Here is a 17700-nt window from a genome sequence, read left to right on the forward strand (position 1 = left end):
ATACCTAGCAAACACCGAGAATACCACACTAACCAGCTAGGATCACCCTAGCAACCACCTGGAATACCATAGCAACACCCCATTAACCAACAGGAATTCGATAGCAGTGGGGAATGGGAGCAATGGGGAGCCATCCGAATACTGCACTCCCATGTTACTACAATAGTGTAATATATTTAAAGCTGCATAAAAGATATATAAAACTGCAATAGCTTCCTAGCTATCTGTACCCAGAAATGGAACACACCAACTTGCAAACACAATGGTTTCTTAGGACCAAGCCCACCTACTTCACCGTCTGTATGGACTTGATCAGAAGCCCACTCCTGGGCAAGAGTTTGTGTCTTGTGTAAAAGGTCTTTACCCTTTGAATGGATAACTTTAACATGAAAAACTGTCACGATTGCACTTCCGGGTCAGTGGCCATTTTGGGAGGAGAGCTTCCCGTGGTGGCCATTTTGTGTCCCAGCACTATAAAAGGACTCTAAGAACACGTGGTCATCGCCAGATGGTCTTCTCTCTTTACCTTTGTGCATCAGAGTTGCTATCGCGCCTGTTTTTCGTCTGTTCTCCTGGTTTTGACCCTGCCTGTTACCCGTTTTTGTGTAAGTCTGCTCTGCCCTGCTGTTGTTTGATTGCTGGATTTTGACCATTCAGACTGTTCTTGACCTGGATTTCAGCCTGCCCTTTGTATTAGTTTGTTTCGGACCTTTGCCTTGTGGACTTTAACAAACCTGTGAGCTGTGCACTCCTTTTGTATTTGAACTTTGTGTGGACTCTGTGCTTGCTGCTAGCGAGTGTGAACTGTTTTTGTATTTTGAGCTCATTGTCTTTCTCTTCCCGCTCTACTGCCTTTGCGCATACACCCCTACCGTTTGTTGTTTAGAGAACTGCTTAAATTCATTAAAGACTCTCAAATGAGTACTCCTGTCTGCGTCCTGCATTTGGGTCTGACTCAGCTACTCTGACAAGAAACAGTTGGGGTGGCAGTTTTCTCCAAACATCAACCAACAAAATTTCAGTTCATCCACACTAGAGTATCAACAATCTGCTCATTTTTTCCCATTGCATCCCATAGATGCTCCATAGGGTTTAAGACTTAAATTTTCTTTTTGGCAAAAAAAAAAAAAAGGTGGATTAATGGTTTCCACTGCATTACTCACCCTCTATACCCATACTCATTCATACTGTTTTGAATACTTTGTGTTCCAGTTGTATCTGGTAATTCTTATTGATGTCTGAAGCAGACATTACTGTTTCTTTAAAATAAATGCCACTTTTTTTTTTTTAAATGTTGTTTTCTATAATGAAATTCAAAATTCATATTTGTAAGTGTGGCTTAAGTGTCCAAATACTTTTTGGGGCCACTGTGTATGCATTTACCAGCATATGTCTGCCCCCTTCCTAGATGCTCTACCATCCCCTCCTTACCTCCTTAACCAACTCACATCCAATTTCAGTTGCAAGAAAAAGTGGCTGCTTTTGCTGCCTCAGGGTCTGGACAGCTTACAATCATTGAGGGAATGATGAATTCAAAATTGCATCAAGAACTTTTATAGGAGAAAGTGAGGATAGTGCTCCATCACCTTAATGAATGTTGGGAGATGCAACAAGACAAGGACCCAAAACACACAGGTAGATGAACAAGAGAATGTTTTTTCCTACTGACTTTGCATGTGGAAAGTTTCACTGATGTATATCTGCCTGCAAATAAAGGGACCAAACAGCAGTGTCTTTTCATGAAAATGTCTTCACTGGTTTTACATATGGAAAGTTTCACTGATGTATATCTGCCTGTAAATAAAGGGACCTAACAGCGGTGTCTTCTTGTGAAAATGGCTAAATAAGTTTTATAAACTGATTTAAATATTACCCACAGTCCAACACGGCTCACACAGAACATCAGACCAAGAAATTTAGACCAGTTGCACATTATATTTTGGTGTTAAATAATTGTGTAAGGGAATTGGGGTACCAGTGTCAATGATTTAGTGTGTATTTACAAAATTTCCCTTAGGCAGTGTGAATTTTAGATATTGTTTGCATTGTGAGGCTGATTATTGTTGAGTAATGATAGCTGAAAGAGAAAAGATGTGTTTGTTGGATGTCTGACTCTGTGATAACTGTATCAGAAATTTGCAGGTGGGTCTTGGATCTACTTCTGTCAGATGTGATGATGTAGGTCTCATGAAAATTCGTACGTATTGTACTAAAAGACCAGCCAGCATATTCATAACACTTACAAAGTCTACGTGTGATTCGTAGATATTTCATGATCCTATGAAGCATTGCGTATGACGTGAATCCATTTTAATCCACTGTGCTTCCACAAAGCCTGTGCTTTTTCTCCAGCGTATGTGCTTTTGTATATCTTTTAGTGTTTAATATATGGTGTGTGTATTGTAGTTGATGTATATAAAGCATTGTATGTTCTTTTATAGCTTTGATTTTGTTCACGTTCCATAATTTTAAGCTTAGGTCAGGCTACTGGATGTGTACCGTGCATCATGTTTATGATCCTGTTGGGGTTGCAATGAATTTCTGTGTTAACATCCAGTTTCATCATTACCTCACACGTAACATCTTCTAAATGATGAATATCAGCATCCTCTTTCAAACACACAATGTATATATCCAAACTTTCACTCTGTGGTTACCTAATGCTCGCCCCCTACTCAATTTGTGCCGCCCATGCCGTGTACCAAAATAATTTAACCATGCCCACATCTCCACTACTACCTTTGTTGTCTCCCAGCCCACAGATGTAAAATGTATAATATATATTTAAAATCTATGTCCCAGGTAGTCTGAAATGTAAGTATGTACAGAAGCATGTTTGAAAAGCTCCAAAGCTTCTCCTTTTGATGATTGGGAGATCTCTCAAAGGGGCGGAACATCGTAAACAACTGGTAATCACTGAAACAGTAATGAACATGACAGTTGGAATCGCTTGGAGCTAATGTTTTCCTGACTTTAGAAAGGTCTTTTGATGTTCATACGTATGAGATGAGAAGAGATTGCAAATTAAACAAGAGGGCACCCCTACGCCCAAGATCTTAATTTAATAAAGAAGTTCTAAAGTTTATAGTAATAAGTAAAACGGAATAATTTTAATAAAATAATGAAGTAAAATTAGGTTACTATATTAAAAATAATGTGTGAATGAGCATTTGTATATATATATATATATATACACATACAGTATATATATAATCATGCAGATACAAGACAAGAGCATGGTTACTGGAGCCAGATGGACTGAGGTCTGATTACACCCCACCCACCTACACTCACTGACATGCAGTATGGGCCTGCTCGATCGGAGGAGGCCTGCAGCGCTTCAGGGATCAGGATCAGTGTTCCCGCTTCCATGAGGGAACAGTGGTCATGGAAATGCCCGGCTTTCCCGCCACGCCTGCAAACCTCCACAGGCATATATCTATATCCTGGGCTGTGATTATTCTTTGGATCACCCTATTGGTTTTGACTACTTAGGTGTATTGACCCTTGCCTTTCTTTGACATTGGTTTTTGGATTGTGGATGTCTGTAATAAACCTCCAGCACATGGGTCCTAATCTTGTTCCTGAGTCTTGTAAATTAACAGGGATTTTTGTCGCGAACATCCTGCACCTTCCTTTTTAGAAGTTTGTTATTCTTTTACTATGTTATTATTAAAGAACAACATTATACATTTATAGTTACATTTCATGTTGTGCAACATCCATGAAGCAAAAAAGTTGCTTGCTGTTATCACTTACGTTATAAATATATATTTAGAAACAGCTGTTCCGTCACCAGCATCTCTTTTTTTCTTGATCTTTAAGTTAATTGACAAAAAAAGCTCAGCTTATCATGTTACATGTCTCAGTTAGATATTCATCCTCTGTTCTGAATATTTTACCATGTCTGAGAGAGTGCTGACACTGGAGACTCCTTCCATAAATGCTGAATTAACGTCTCCTAACAGAACATATCAACAATTACAATTACTTTTTTGTTAAACAGCAGTACATTTTTTAATCCATTTATTATTAGTCTTAGATTACAGGCAGCATCAGAGCATCACAGGGCAACTTAACACCCTCTGAGGAAGAGCTATCTACAATACAAACTCTTCCACAAGGACATTCAGCAAGATAATATAAAGAAACATCATTCATGTAAGGAACATCATTTAAGTAAAAATCCATCTAATTACTAATTTACACTGAGGCTTCAACAACTGGGCTACATGAAGGTGTTTCTAGCAAACCAATTCCTAAATGAAATACTTGTTTTTGTACACTAAATTACCATTATTTAAATTATAACAATGATTTAGTCAATCCACTTATTGGTCTGTTTTTGGGAGGAAACCTGAGAACCCTGAGGAAACATGTAAAACTCCACACAGACAGTAACCTGAGCTCAGGATCAAACCAAAGACCCTCGAGCTGTGAGGTAGATTCATTCCCCACTGAACCACAGAATTACTTGTTAGTGCTTAGAAGGAGTTACCTACCAAGTCGATCTCGTTAAATTCACATGTAGATTCAGAAAATAAACTATAAATTGTGTTTATTTTTTAAACACTGGTTAAAAATACAATACATAAAACACATTTTATTTGGATGCAGGCTTTTGAGCAAAAGAAATGTATTTTCAAGAGGTTCAAGAAGTTAAAATATAATTCACTGACATGCTAAGTTTAGCCAAGCTACCCTCTGTTAAAAGCTTCCATCTAAATAAAAAAATTTCTTTGCACATATCCGGCCATAATTGAAAGAGCATGGAACATCATTCCATGTATTTAGGAAATCTGTTGTTCCACCTTGTGGGATGTAGCCAGTTATAGCACAGTCCTCATTTCCTTCATAATCATTGGGTTCCCTCTGGCTCCAGTACCTGAAAGCACACAGAGAATCAGCACATCTGGAGCTTCAGACTGAGAGAACTGAGAGCATCATGAGTTCAGGTCGGTGATTTCTTACCCAGTGCCGCTGGTCAGTTCTGTACCGTCCACCCATTTCCACACCCCCTCAGTGTCTCTGTCACTCAGACCAATCCAAGCTGTTGCACTGAGCAGAGTTTTATTGATGAACTCCTGTTGTTTGTAGTAAAATATAAGAATAATAACATCTCAGTAAACTTCTACTGAGGTATAATAACTGGTAGTGCACTTTAGCATTTTAATACATGTAATGTGATTGTATTTTAGGCCCATGTGTAAGCAGAATTAAAAATGCTAGTACTTTACTTCTGGTTTAGCTACATGCACAGGAAAATGTGTAGTTATATATAGTAGATCATGTCCAAATTTGATATACACACAGATATGCTTTGATACAACTACTAGCTCATTAAAGCACAGTAAGAGACTAGAAACAGAATCACAGTCCAGACTCAGCTAAAGAGCTGAGGAGCTTCGGCACTCCGTCACTAAGGAGATCACTGCGAAGCAGTGAATTGAGAAATAAAAGAGGTACAACAAAAGACATCTTCACTTATTTTTTTTTCTTCAAATATCCCTTTTCAAACAGCACATTCTCTCTCTCTCTCTCTCTCTCTCTCTCTCTCACCTGTTCCTCTCTGCTGTTTATGATCACCAGGTCTGCTCCTCTCTCTCTGCAGTCCCGTCTGCTCTCATCCCAGTTCTTCTTCTCAGCAGACCTGTAGTAAAGACTGGAGTTGAAGTAGGTCCATCCATCTTTAAAGTCTCTCACTGGCAGGAAGATATTTTCATAGACACAAGTGTTTTCATTAAAGTAGTGCATTAAGAGGGTAAATATACTCCTCCAACAATCAGTCTGTTAAACAGTAACTCCAGTGTCCTTTTTTTCTTGTTGTTATACCTTTGTGGTCACACACCATCTACGACATGTTATCATAATCACTGGGGAGTGAGTCATTTATAAAGTCACTATATGTTATATATTTGCCGGTATAAGGTTATTTTCACAGCTAGAATACACAACTGACAGAATGAATCTGAAGGAGTCTTAATTCCCTGTGTTTCATTATGACTCGATAAAGCCTGTCGTGTTTGTGTCCTCAACAAAACATACCAGCAGCAAGTCAGCAAACTCTTCTGTAAAACACAGCCTGTGTTGTCTCTCTCTCGCTTCTTCATTTTCACTCAACATGTGTTCTAACTGGCACAGCTTTAGTAAGCACTCATTTAAAACCAGACACATAGAAACTGTAAGATTCGAGTTTTTGATATTTTTTTTTCATAAGTTCCTCTAAAAACCTTCAATTAGTCAGTGACCAAGTTCAGGAAGTCTCATCTGGAGCCCATCTCTATCATGCTCTAATTTTTTCATTCTGTAATGAACCACACCACACCCTGATTTCTGATTACTTAATTCTCAGTCTCTCCTCATAAGTAAGTGTATCAAAAAAGCCTTTTTCACATTCTGCTTGACAGCATTAGTATTGTTTACTATGTTGTGCCAAAATCAGCTAAGCTAGCTAAATTTCTCTGAAGAAGGCAGTGAGGTTGCAGTGACCCCCTATGTGACCTATGTGATGCGATGTGTTCCTTTTATCACGTCCTTAAGATTTTTGTTTGTGATTTCTTGGCACCGTAGAAGGAACCAGTTTGAGCCAGTTTTATTGTGCACCTACAGTCCAGTAAACTCATGTCTTAACCCTGTGTTTACCCCTTCTTTTGTTAGATTGATGTGAATAGTTACCAGTAAGATGTAGATCCACCTTTTCCCCATAGTCAATCATGTGTTAGAATTATGAAGTTTATGAACTGATGTATCTGTGATTTTGATTCAGTCTGTCACTTTTCGCTGAACTGTTACTCTTTGTTCTTCTTCAGGGTGGAATTTTCCCCACCACACATTAAGATATACATTTTTTTCCAATGCAAAAATCACCCATGATACGCTCATTATTATCCAGTATGGGTGGTGAGATCAGTTATAGATGGGTTATAGCTGAGACCAGGTTGTTGTTTGATTATCTATCTATATATTAATAAAAACATCTCAGAAGCATGTTAGACTGTTGTTGGATTATCTATCTATATATTAATTAAATCATCTCAGAATCCTCCAGTGTTTGAATAACAGGAAGTGTGTAAAAGCTGCACTGAGTTGTTAAGGTACTCGACACTGATTCTTCTGTGACAGTTTTGCAATGAAGTATTACTCACCTAGTTTAGAAAGCCTCTGGAGGTCCTCTCTATCCTTCTGTAACTGGTCTCTCTCTATAGTCAGGTTGTTGCAACTGGTCTGTAACAGGTCTCTCTCTTTAGTCAGGTTGTTGTATCTGGTCTGTAGCTGGTTGTTTTCTGTATTCAGGGTGTTGAATTTGATCCACAGCACTGTGATGGCAGTCAGCAGGAGAACACACAGCAGCAGCACACACAGAGCAGTCACTCTGTAACATCTGCTCCATGCAGTGTCTCCTCCTAATGGGGAATGGCCACAGAGACATGTCTCTTTTCATGTTATGTACAAATTCACAACAACTTAACAGATGTCAACTGCAAAAAATGAAAATAACTATTTTGCAAATGTGTAAAATGAACATGCAACTCTCTGCTCATGTACTTTATGCTGACATTCTTTAACATTTCCACAACAGCTAATAACTTAATTAGTATGTGTACACTATTTATATATAGTGTAGTATACAGACTCACAGACCATGGCTACTTTATTAGTAATACATCTGTACACCTGGTCTTTCATGCAATTATCCAAGCAACCAATCCTGTGGCAGTAGCGCAGTGCATTCGGATACAGGTCAAGAGCTTCGGGTAATGTTCACATCAAACATCAGAATAGGGAAAATACTGTGATCACAGTGACTGTAGCATGGTTGTTGGTGAATCTGAGGCTACAGTGGACACAGACTCAGTGAAACTAGTTGAAGATTGGATAAACATGGCCTGGTGTTTGTGCTCTTTTGTGGAAAAAAGGCAATGTTTTTTCAGTCATTTCTAACCAGTTCTCCTCTACCTCTCTAAGCTTCAGGCACATTTCTTCACCCAGAACTGCTGCATGTGTTTAGTTTTTTGCAACACTTTGTGTAAAGTCTAGAGACATTAAAATCCTAGGAGTTTCTGAAATACTCAAACCAGCGCGTCTGGCACCAAAAACCATGCAACAGTCAACATCACCGAGATCACATTTCCCTCATTCTAATGTTTGATATGAACATTAACTGAACTACTCTTTGTTTATCCATTTTCTTTCTTGCCATGATATATTCCTTTACTAAGGAGGGCCTTAATCAGTTTCCCAGAAAGCCACACTTTTTTATTTAAAATGCGCAAAGGTTTGGATACCCTTCCAGTGTCTTGGCAATGCTGGAATTGAAAATGAACTCCAGTTCCCAGACTGCTTCATGGCCTACAAAAATGGCCACTTCGAACTACAACACCCAGCCTACACACTCACTGTCATGTTCCCATTCAACTCAATCACACATTCACATATATAAAGTATACACACACAAAACACTCAGCAGATGCGAAGTATCACTCAGTGTCATTTGCCGCCTGATGTGCCAAGCCTGGTTCATTGTGTATGATTATATGGTTCTTGATCTCGTTTTGTACTCTGGTTTTCGTATTTTGCCTAGTTTTATCTGTTTGCTGATTGCCTGACCCATTGCCTGTTTTTTTTTTTTTTTTTTTTTTTGACTTCGACCTTGTCTTACATTTTACCTGCAACTGCAGCTATTTCTGCCGCCTGACATCCAGTTGTCCACTTGATTAACTTGTTAGGCCTTAACTGAGTGATAGTGATTCAATAGGCAGGTCAACAATTGTCATTAGGAATGGTCAGCTGATGTAAATTCCACAGCGTAATAATTACTCTCACTCTTCAAACCTTGTGCTATTATTTAATATTTATATATAAGATAAAACTTCACCATATCAGTGATTACACATTTTTGTAGACCTACTGTCAGAGCTGCAGTTAGAAAATAAACAAGTACTGAAGAATCAGCTTTGAGAATTCAACAGCACTGGGGTATACTTTTGCAAAACGTTGAATATTCTTCTTGAGCTGAAAACTTGAATTTTCTCTCTTCCTTCTCTGTGTTACCTCTAACAGCATCTGCACTCTCATAGACATCCATCATCATCTCCAATCACTTAGAAACACACTGAAACGTCTTTAATCTATAAGCGCCTGAATTACTGCATCTCTGCATGTAGATACACGTTTAGCCTACAAACCTAAACACTTACCTGTGTGTGGATCTGTGTCTAGGTCTCTCTTTGTGTCACTGCCTTTCTTCTCTGCATCAGGGTCATGACCTCTAACAGCGCTTGCATTCTCATAGATAATTATTTGCTCAGAAGAACGCTGATGCATCTCTAGTCTATAAAAGACTCACTAAAACACTAAATTACTGCGTCTCTGTGTGAGCACGAGTGAATGGCTGCACTTCCTTACTAGTGTACACCGAATTATATATGCTGCTGTCAGTAAAGGAAGTTACAACAGAGGACGGTGCGTCAGTGGCTTCTTGTGGTCAAAGTATGAAGACATTTGAGCTGCACTTCTCAACCATACTTTAGATGTTCCTGTTCAGCAGTTATATAAATATCAAAATCACATTGTTGTGTTATATAATGATGTATAACATCATTACACAATACTATTAGACTTTTTACCTGCTGCTTTTAAGATTCATGTATATATTTATAGCAGTTTAAATTCTGTTATATGAATTAGTTGACATGTTCCAACAGTAGATCTGGAATTATTTGTGGAGACTGATGCTTTTATGCAGCTTTACTGTGAAGTTCCACTGATCTAAGATCAGCATTAACCACTGCATTAACCACAAAAAAAAAAAAAAAAAAATTTGTTCAGAAGTTTTTGATGTTTGAGACAAGGGGCTTTATCCATCCATTACTGCATAACTACATTATCAATGCATGATAATACAAATAATAGACACTCATTGGCCACATTATTGACTCATCACAAAGCTGCTATATATTGTGCAATCAGCTGTGAGTTACATGAAAAGTACATACATGCACATAGTGATTGTGTTATTGTTCGCTACTGTTAGGCCACCAACTAGGAAACCCTCACACACTAATTCCAGGCAAACTCAAATCCCACTAAATAATCGTGGCTGAGGGGTTAAAGGGGACATAGCAAGTTTTTGTGATTTAGGGTCATGCTGGATTTCTCAGTGGTCCTGGGGAGGGGATATATATTCAATTTTTAACTGTGACATAAGCACAACTCATTAAATCATCTTAAAAATGTGTACATGAGCAATCAAACCTTAGTACTCTAATCGTATATTAATGTGTGTTAAATTCTTTCTCTGTCTAATAATATAATAATCCTATGGACTCTTTTACTTTACTTGGGACTTCACTACACTACACTTGGACTAGTGGCAGCTGGTGGTTTTTAAAATAAGTCAAGCAGAGGCATTTGTTATTGAAGTATACAGTATATCTGTATATATGTTTGTATTAATCTTTCCTCTATTTAAAACGCAGTGTAATTGAATATGCCATAGAAGACCATAGAAGCTTTGTTTCACAGCGTTTCTATCAGAGCTGTGTTGGGAGCTTCAAAAGAGATTTTCCTTTGGAAGATTTTTCCATTTTTAAGAACAGTTTGTGTTAATTGATTGCGTTTGCATTAAATGATTTTTTGATACTATAGTGAGATACATTTGTTATAGAAACATGTAATTTTCGCATTTTACTGAAATTTTAGGGGAACTCAGGCTTCCCATGCAGTCCCATGTAGTTAAAGCAATCGGACAATACGGACATGACCTATGCATTTTCACATTAACTTTGTTTATAGTTAATCTATTTAACATCTCAACAGAAATGTATTTTACTACTATTGTATAGTGTATCTGAGGTGTCTGCACACACAGGAGGGCTTTGTATTGGTAGGTCTACCAACGTGGCTGTCTGGGGCAGCAGATCCTCGGGATCTTATTCTGAATCAATATTCCTCGCACAAACTCAAATGAATCTACCTCAGATGGCACCTATTCATCCTAAAGATCTGTTCTGATGTGTGTCAGTACAGCATAGGAGCATGGCTCATCTCATTTTTGAGTCACTACACCAGGGTTCCATGTCCTGTCTGCATGCAAACCATAGAACCTGGAGCAAGTTCTGGTAGAGGTGTGGTCTTTTCATTGTAGTACTGCTGCTGTTGATGAGATGTCAAGTGCTGGAGTCTGTTGCATATATGTTTGGTGTTAACAGATACAGCACAGCACTGGAACATAGCAGCATACTCCACGCAGGACTCATCCCATCAACATCTGTGAAGGCTCCAGACCAGTCACTAGGGCATTTTTCAAAGACAGTAGAACTATGTGTGGGTCTGTGATTGTCTGCGGTGCTTTCTCTGTTCATTCGGCAAGTCCACTGGAGTGTGTATATCCCATGGTGGAATGTGTGAGTAAATTCCCATGCTGCTGCAAATTTTAACATGATTGCTTACTAGTTTTTTTGGAATTCCTTGTTTGGCAAACACAGACTTCATCTTCTGAATTACTGCATGAGCTGTCTTAATAGGTAAGGAACTCTGGATGATTTGTCAGGTAATCTATAAGCAAGAGGTAAGATTGTCCATTCAGCTCAGATTGGTCCTCTACTAATATACATGGCAACTGTAGAACTTCATGGGTTATGAGACGCTCTCTTTGGTTTTGTGGTTGGAACTACTGATATGCCACACACTTTTCCACAGATCTGCTCATGTGCCATTTTCTTGCTTTGCACTTTGAATTTCTTGCATTGGAGAACCTGGTGATCTATGTGTAGTTTTTTTTCCCAAAATGATCGATCTAAAGCTTTGGGGTATGACAATCCTGACAATGCCTTTTCTTAAACTGATTTTATGGTACATAGGCCAATACTTGTGTAGACTACTGTCAAGGACGCATCATATCTTTGGCCATCTTTCTGTTGTCTCTCAATTACAGCTTGTAACACCTTGTCTACTGCAGTTGCCTTCCTGAGCTGTCCGAGAGTGCATCTGAGTTTAAAGTATCTGTTGCCTCCACTGCATACAATGCCTTCTCTTCAAAGAGGTTCTCTGTGGTATCCTCCATTTTGTCACTCACTGGTTCTAGGGAAAGTGTATTGGCAATGTGCTCTATATCTCTAGACCATCTTTCAAGACCTCCTTCCCTTCATCACCACTCATCAATGGCTCCATAACATCTGGTCATGTGCCAACCTCATTCAAGAGAGCAAGGGTTATTCCCATCCTCAAGAAACCCACTCTGGATCCCTCTGACATCAGCAACTACTGACCGGTATCACTCCTCTCTTTTCTTTCTAAAACCCTTGAACAAACTGTCTACAATCAACTGTCTCTCTATCTCTCGCAGTTGAAAGGTCAAGGAGGATGAGGACTGAAGACAGTTTGGCTTCAAACCAGCACACTCCACAGAGACTGCCCTATTGGCCGTCACTGAGAAGCTACATGCTGCTAGATCAGCCAAACTGTCTTCAGTCCTCATCCTCCTTGACCTTTCAACAGCATTTGACACAGTGAACCACAAGGTTCTCTTGTCCACCCTCATGAGCCTAGGAATTCGTGGTGCAGCATGGCAATGGTTTGCTTCCTACCCGGAAGGTCGGTCATATCAGGTGACATGTAGAGGATACACATCTGCTCCCCGCAGACTCTCCACTGGTGTCCCTCAAGGCTCAGTACTTGGTCCTCTCCTGTTCTCTCTCTATACTCGATCTCTTGGTGCAGTCATATCCTCACGTGGATTTTCATACAACTGCTATGCGGATGACACTCAACTCATCCTCTCCTTCCCTCCCTCAGACATTCATGATTCTGCTCGGATATCAGCATGTCTGGCAGACATCTCATGGATGACAGCTCATCAGCTGAAACTTAATCCTAGCAAAACTGAATGCTGTTCATCCCAGGTGATGCAGTGGCTTGCAGTCTGCTTTTTGCTATTCACTGTTTGCAATCTCTTTTGCCAGCTTTTGCCAGGGTTAAAAACTCGGGAAGTTTCCTGAATTGACTTGAACTTGTCTCAGACTTACTAGTGTTTGTATCGCTCAATATGGTCTTGGTTTCTTGGTCTTGAACTTGGATTTTATTGAGGTGGATATGAATTTGCTGCAAATAAATCCTAATGATATAATGAATTTGCTGCAAATAAATTCTAATGATATAACTCCCCAGGGGGAGCCTGAGAGTCATATGAATATGTAGTGTCATATGTAGATCTATACAAGTTTGTAATTTCAAACATCATTGTTGCTGCACTTAATAGCTGTAATCAGGCCCCAAATTAAAAAAAAAAAAAAAAAAAAAAATCTCAAAAATGAAGGGCACACCAAAAAGGTCTTCTGGTCATGAGGCCTTACGGCTTAAAGTATCTTGACATTTTGTCAGATCTGCACCCAGGAATCACACATTATTCACATGTGTTGCTGGTTGTGAAAAACCTAAACAAAAATAGTAATACAGGAAACATGCCCACAATATAACAGCAACGCACAGACACACAGGCAGTGTTCCTTCAGACAGCCACTCTGAGTGTAGTTTTAGACAAATAAATACAGGTACAACTGTATCTGTTTGTTTGAAAGCTCAGGATTACTGCAAAGAGAAGAATGGAGATGAGTGAGGAGAATTATGCAAATGCAGGTGTTACTCCAAGCAACGGAGCCGATTCCAGGGATGCATGTGTCACAAAAATGTTGCTGACTCTTTGTCTGTGGGGCTCCAGTGTAGCTATCACATGTAGGAATCCAACATTTTCTGTGATGCTACAGTGGCGCATATCCTTGCAAATAAAGTAAATGATTGCTTTGGGTTATTGTATTTGACTCTCTAGAAGGGTGGGGTGGCTATCTCTAGAAGAAACTACTCTAGCGTTACCAGCTTCAGTTGACTCTCTCATGCACGCACATGTGCAAGAACTGGGAGTATAAATCTACTTGAATTGTTATGTAAAGCATGTACAAACCTGTCCAGGATGTGTGCGTCCAAAGACATGCATTGTAGGCTGATTGGCATCTCTAATTGTCCATAGTGTGTGAGATTATGCCCTGCGATGGGTTGGTACCCTGTCCCCTACCTTGTGCCCCGAGTCTCCTGGGATAGGCTCCACGCTTCTCGCGACCCTGTGTAGGATAAGCGATACAGAAAATGGATGGATGGACGAGGTGTAAAAGGTCTGGAGTTGATATCATGTATTGAGTTGGCATTTGGCAGCTGTTCGACCGGAGCTACCAATATGAAGTCCAAGGAGATCCCAATGCAGAAGGAGGCCATCATTAGGCTGAAAAAACAACATAAATCTATAAGAGCGATAGCAAAAACCTTAGGTGTGGCCAAATCAACAGTTGGGTACATTCTTAAAAAGAAAGAAAGCACTGGTGAGCTCAACAACATCGAAAGGCCTCGAAGACTATGGAAGACAACTAAAGTGGATGATCGCAGAATCCTTTCCTTGGTGAAGAAAAACCCCTTCACAACATCAACAGAAGTGAAGAATACTCTGGAGAAGTTAGGCGTATTATTGTCAAAATCTACAATCAAGAGACACCTTCATGAAAGTAAATACAGAGGGTTTACAACAAGGTGCAAACCACTGGTAACATTCAAGAACAGGAAAGCCTTTGCCAGAAAACATCTAAAAAAGCCTCCCATGTTCTGGAATAAGATTCTTTGGACTGATACAACCAAGATTAACTTGTACCAGAATGAAGGGACGAGAAAAGTATGGCAAAAGAAAGGAACAGCTCATGATCCAAAGTATACCACATCATGTGTCAAACATGGTGGAGGCAGTGTTATGGCATGGGAATGTATGGCTGCCAATGGAAGTAGCAAGATGAATTCAGAGGTGTATAGGGCTATACTCTCTGCTCACATTCAGCCAAATGCTAAAAAACTAATAGGATGCTGCTTCACAGTGCAGGTGGAAGAGAGAATAAACTAACCCCCTTTCATCAAACTGCATTTTGACAGTTTTTCGTCCAATCAGAGTGCGCCACGTCACGAAGTCCCTCCCCTTTTTATCCAATCAGAGCGCACCGTGGCGGGTAGTCCCGCCCTCCTTTCGACCAATGAGATTCTTTTTTTTTTCCAGATGTCCCGCCCCGATCCCCCTCCCTAATTTTTGTGGGTCCGTTCACGCGCATCTGTGTTCCATGCGGGGGTCCGTTCACGCGCTTCAACCCCCTTTCTCTCTCATCCCCCTCACCCCCCTGGTCTGGGGCCCCGTGCAAATTATCCGGCCGGCGCACGAGGTCGGATTTCAGGCGGCTAGTGTCATGCCTTTCCGGTCTTAAACTTTAGCTAATATTTAATACATCTTAGATAAATTTGGATTAAAGCTAGCTAGCAAAAATTCCCCAATTGGAAGAGTTTAGCAAAAAAAAAAAAAAAAAAAAAAACCAGTGCTTAGCATCAGTTAGGTTAATCTCGCTATTTACATTTAGCCACGTTTTACCAACAAGCATACGGGGAACATTTAATGCACAATGTACAAATTATTTATTTGTTACTGCTGTGTATAAGTGATTTATTTGAAGCTAGTCAAAGTAGATGGTCGTAGTGATGGACTTTTTTTCCCATTTTCCCCTGTATCGTGCGATTTCGGATCTTTTATTAATACTTTATTTATTTATTTTTGCAACATAAACAGTATCTTTGTTATATGCAAAAAAATAGATTTTAATTCGAGCATCACATTTTATTCTGTTTCCCAGCGCGATCCTCATATTCTGAAAATATATTTTATGAAAATATCCTCATACTCTCTTTTGTCAGCTGAAAATTATATTTTAATTCGTGTACCAGGATTCATTCATTCTGATTCTCTGCGGCCGCAGAGCACGTGTTGACTGAGGGGTCGCGACAGTCTACCCCTCCACCCTCTAAAGCGATGATATGATGCGTCAGGTGTATATGGTTGCTCGAGAACTTGTGACAGGTGTTTCGGTGGGAAAAGAACTTTAGGGTATATAAGAAACGAGACGGACTAACATTTTCCATGAAGAAATTCGGGGATCGACATGATGGCTCATGGTAAGAAAACTTGTTGAAATTATAAGGTATTTCTTTTCTCTTAAAAACATTGTTTAAATAAACACTTTATGTATTCTCAGCTTTAAAAGTTCAAGCTGAAATTCACCAGGTGCCTGAGTATCAGGGTAAACTTTTCTATTAATTTCTCTTTTATTTTAACTCTTCTGTACTTTTTTAAATATGTTTTTCTCTTTAATAAAGTTACAGCGGAAGAACTAGAGGGTATTAGCCTCACTCAGACAGACCCAGGTACCGTATCTCTCTCTGTGTTTTTTTTGTTTTTGGCCTCTGTTATTTAGTTCTGGTGAAAAAACTTTTTTTTTTTTTACTACGCGTGACAGATTTTACACGGGGAATTAATCCTAATGATTTTGCGAGAGGATCGGGAAGCGACAGTCTCGCGGACGATTTGGATTTGATTCTAACAGGGGCCTCGCCAGCGATCTCGCGAGATCGTCGCGTTCCCTCCTCTCCTCCGAGAAGCGGAAATGGCGTAATAGAAATATCAACAACTCCGAGACCGGCGAGGCCACAACTCGCGAGCGTGACACCAGTATTAAAAGCCTGTGATGCGCCTCAGCGAGCGAAGAGACGGAGATTAGTCAGTAAGACAGCGTCTCTAGTGAAGCGATTATTTACAGGTTTGTATTATTTCAAAATTTATTATTCATATATATATATATATATATATATATATATATATATATATATATATATATATATATATATATATATATATATATATATATATATTTTTTTTTTTTTAAAGGATCATTAGACATTCTTCTTCTTCTAATCCTCTACAGATTCAGTCGAATCACCCGCGTGTTCAACCAGGGAAGGGGGTCATGGATCTCAAAGCGTGATTAACGGTGTGTTTTATATATGTGTGTGCGCGTGCGCGTGAGTGTGTGTGTTAATACGTTTTTTTTGACACGCGCCTTCTTTTTTAAAACAGAGACCGAAGCGGAGACCGCATCGGATAACGGCCCAGAACCGAATCAGGAAGCAGAGCGAAGTCGGAGAGAGCGCCAGAGTCCCACTAGACCTCTGTTTAAGCGCAGGTTTCCTCAGAGAGGGGCTAACGGTATATATAATATATATATGTTGTATATATTTGTATTTCTTCTTTATATATCTATACGTATAAGATTTTGATAGGGGTTTTTATTTTTTTTCAGCCAACGTCTCTAACCAGGAAGCGAGACCTGAACGGGTCCGTCGGCTGAGAATAGCGCCACCTCTCCGTCAGCGCCGTGACAGCGGAATCTTGCGACTCGCTGAAATAACGAGCGATTTGATTCGCGACCTGATTCGTGACTACAGCGCCACGTTTTCTAACGCGTGTGAAAAAGGTTTTGTGTGAAAGGTTTGAATGCATGTCCGTGTCGAGCTATATTTTGATGTTGTGAATTCATGTTTTCGAATGTATGTTAGCATCAGGGAAATATTTCTGACATTGTGAATGCCGGGTTATAGATAGGGGGAAAATTATATAATAAAAGTGTGCAAGAAAAATAAAAAAATCATTTAACCCTGAGGTGTGACGTTTTATTTAGACCCCTCGTTAAAAGTAAAAGCATATGAGATAAACCAAAAACATAACACTATAAAACACTATAAATATAAACACTATAAATATATAAACACTATAAACATTATAAATCATATAAA

At 39.4% G+C, this 17700-nt stretch overlaps 2 protein-coding genes across 2 annotated transcripts; one reads left to right on the forward strand and one right to left on the reverse strand.

The window, feature by feature from the left end:
• Window positions 1–4045: 4045 nt before the first annotated feature.
• LOC128317628 (C-type lectin domain family 4 member F-like) lies at window positions 4046–9324 on the reverse strand. Its single transcript, XM_053230733.1, has 5 exons — window positions 9198–9324; window positions 7146–7403; window positions 5560–5702; window positions 4972–5084; window positions 4046–4885 (listed from the first exon to the last, which is right to left on the reverse strand). Exons 1-5 carry the CDS (start codon window positions 9322–9324, stop codon window positions 4708–4710), a joined length of 819 nt encoding a protein of 272 aa, XP_053086708.1. The 3' UTR covers window positions 4046–4707.
• Window positions 9325–15800: 6476 nt separating this feature from the next.
• LOC117598068 (uncharacterized) lies at window positions 15801–17392 on the forward strand. Its single transcript, XM_053230734.1, has 7 exons — window positions 15801–16026; window positions 16107–16151; window positions 16228–16275; window positions 16368–16667; window positions 16833–16898; window positions 16985–17113; window positions 17208–17392. Exons 1-7 carry the CDS (start codon window positions 16014–16016, stop codon window positions 17390–17392), a joined length of 786 nt encoding a protein of 261 aa, XP_053086709.1. The 5' UTR covers window positions 15801–16013.
• The last annotated feature ends 308 nt before the right edge of the window (window positions 17393–17700 follow it).

This window comes from Pangasianodon hypophthalmus, chromosome 28, assembly GCF_027358585.1.
Source record: "Pangasianodon hypophthalmus isolate fPanHyp1 chromosome 28, fPanHyp1.pri, whole genome shotgun sequence".
Lineage (NCBI taxonomy): Eukaryota > Metazoa > Chordata > Actinopteri > Siluriformes > Pangasiidae > Pangasianodon > Pangasianodon hypophthalmus.

Excerpts from the sequence above, each read along its gene's own strand:
- LOC117598068 (XM_053230734.1), top strand. Across the intron at positions 16,152-16,227 it reads CCAGGTGCCTGAGTATCAGG|TTACAGCGGAAGAACTAGAG; the intron begins GTAAACTTTTCT and ends TCTTTAATAAAG. Across the intron at positions 16,668-16,832 it reads AGTGAAGCGATTATTTACAG|ATTCAGTCGAATCACCCGCG; the intron begins GTTTGTATTATT and ends AATCCTCTACAG.
- LOC128317628 (XM_053230733.1), bottom strand. The coding sequence starts at position 9,324 with ATGCATCAGCGTTCTTCTGAGCAAATAATTATCTATGAGAATGCAAGC. Across the intron at positions 7,404-9,197 it reads AGACACAGATCCACACACAG|GAGGAGACACTGCATGGAGC; the intron begins GTAAGTGTTTAG and ends ATTCCCCATTAG. Across the intron at positions 4,886-4,971 it reads GAACTGACCAGCGGCACTGG|GTACTGGAGCCAGAGGGAAC; the intron begins GTAAGAAATCAC and ends GTGTGCTTTCAG.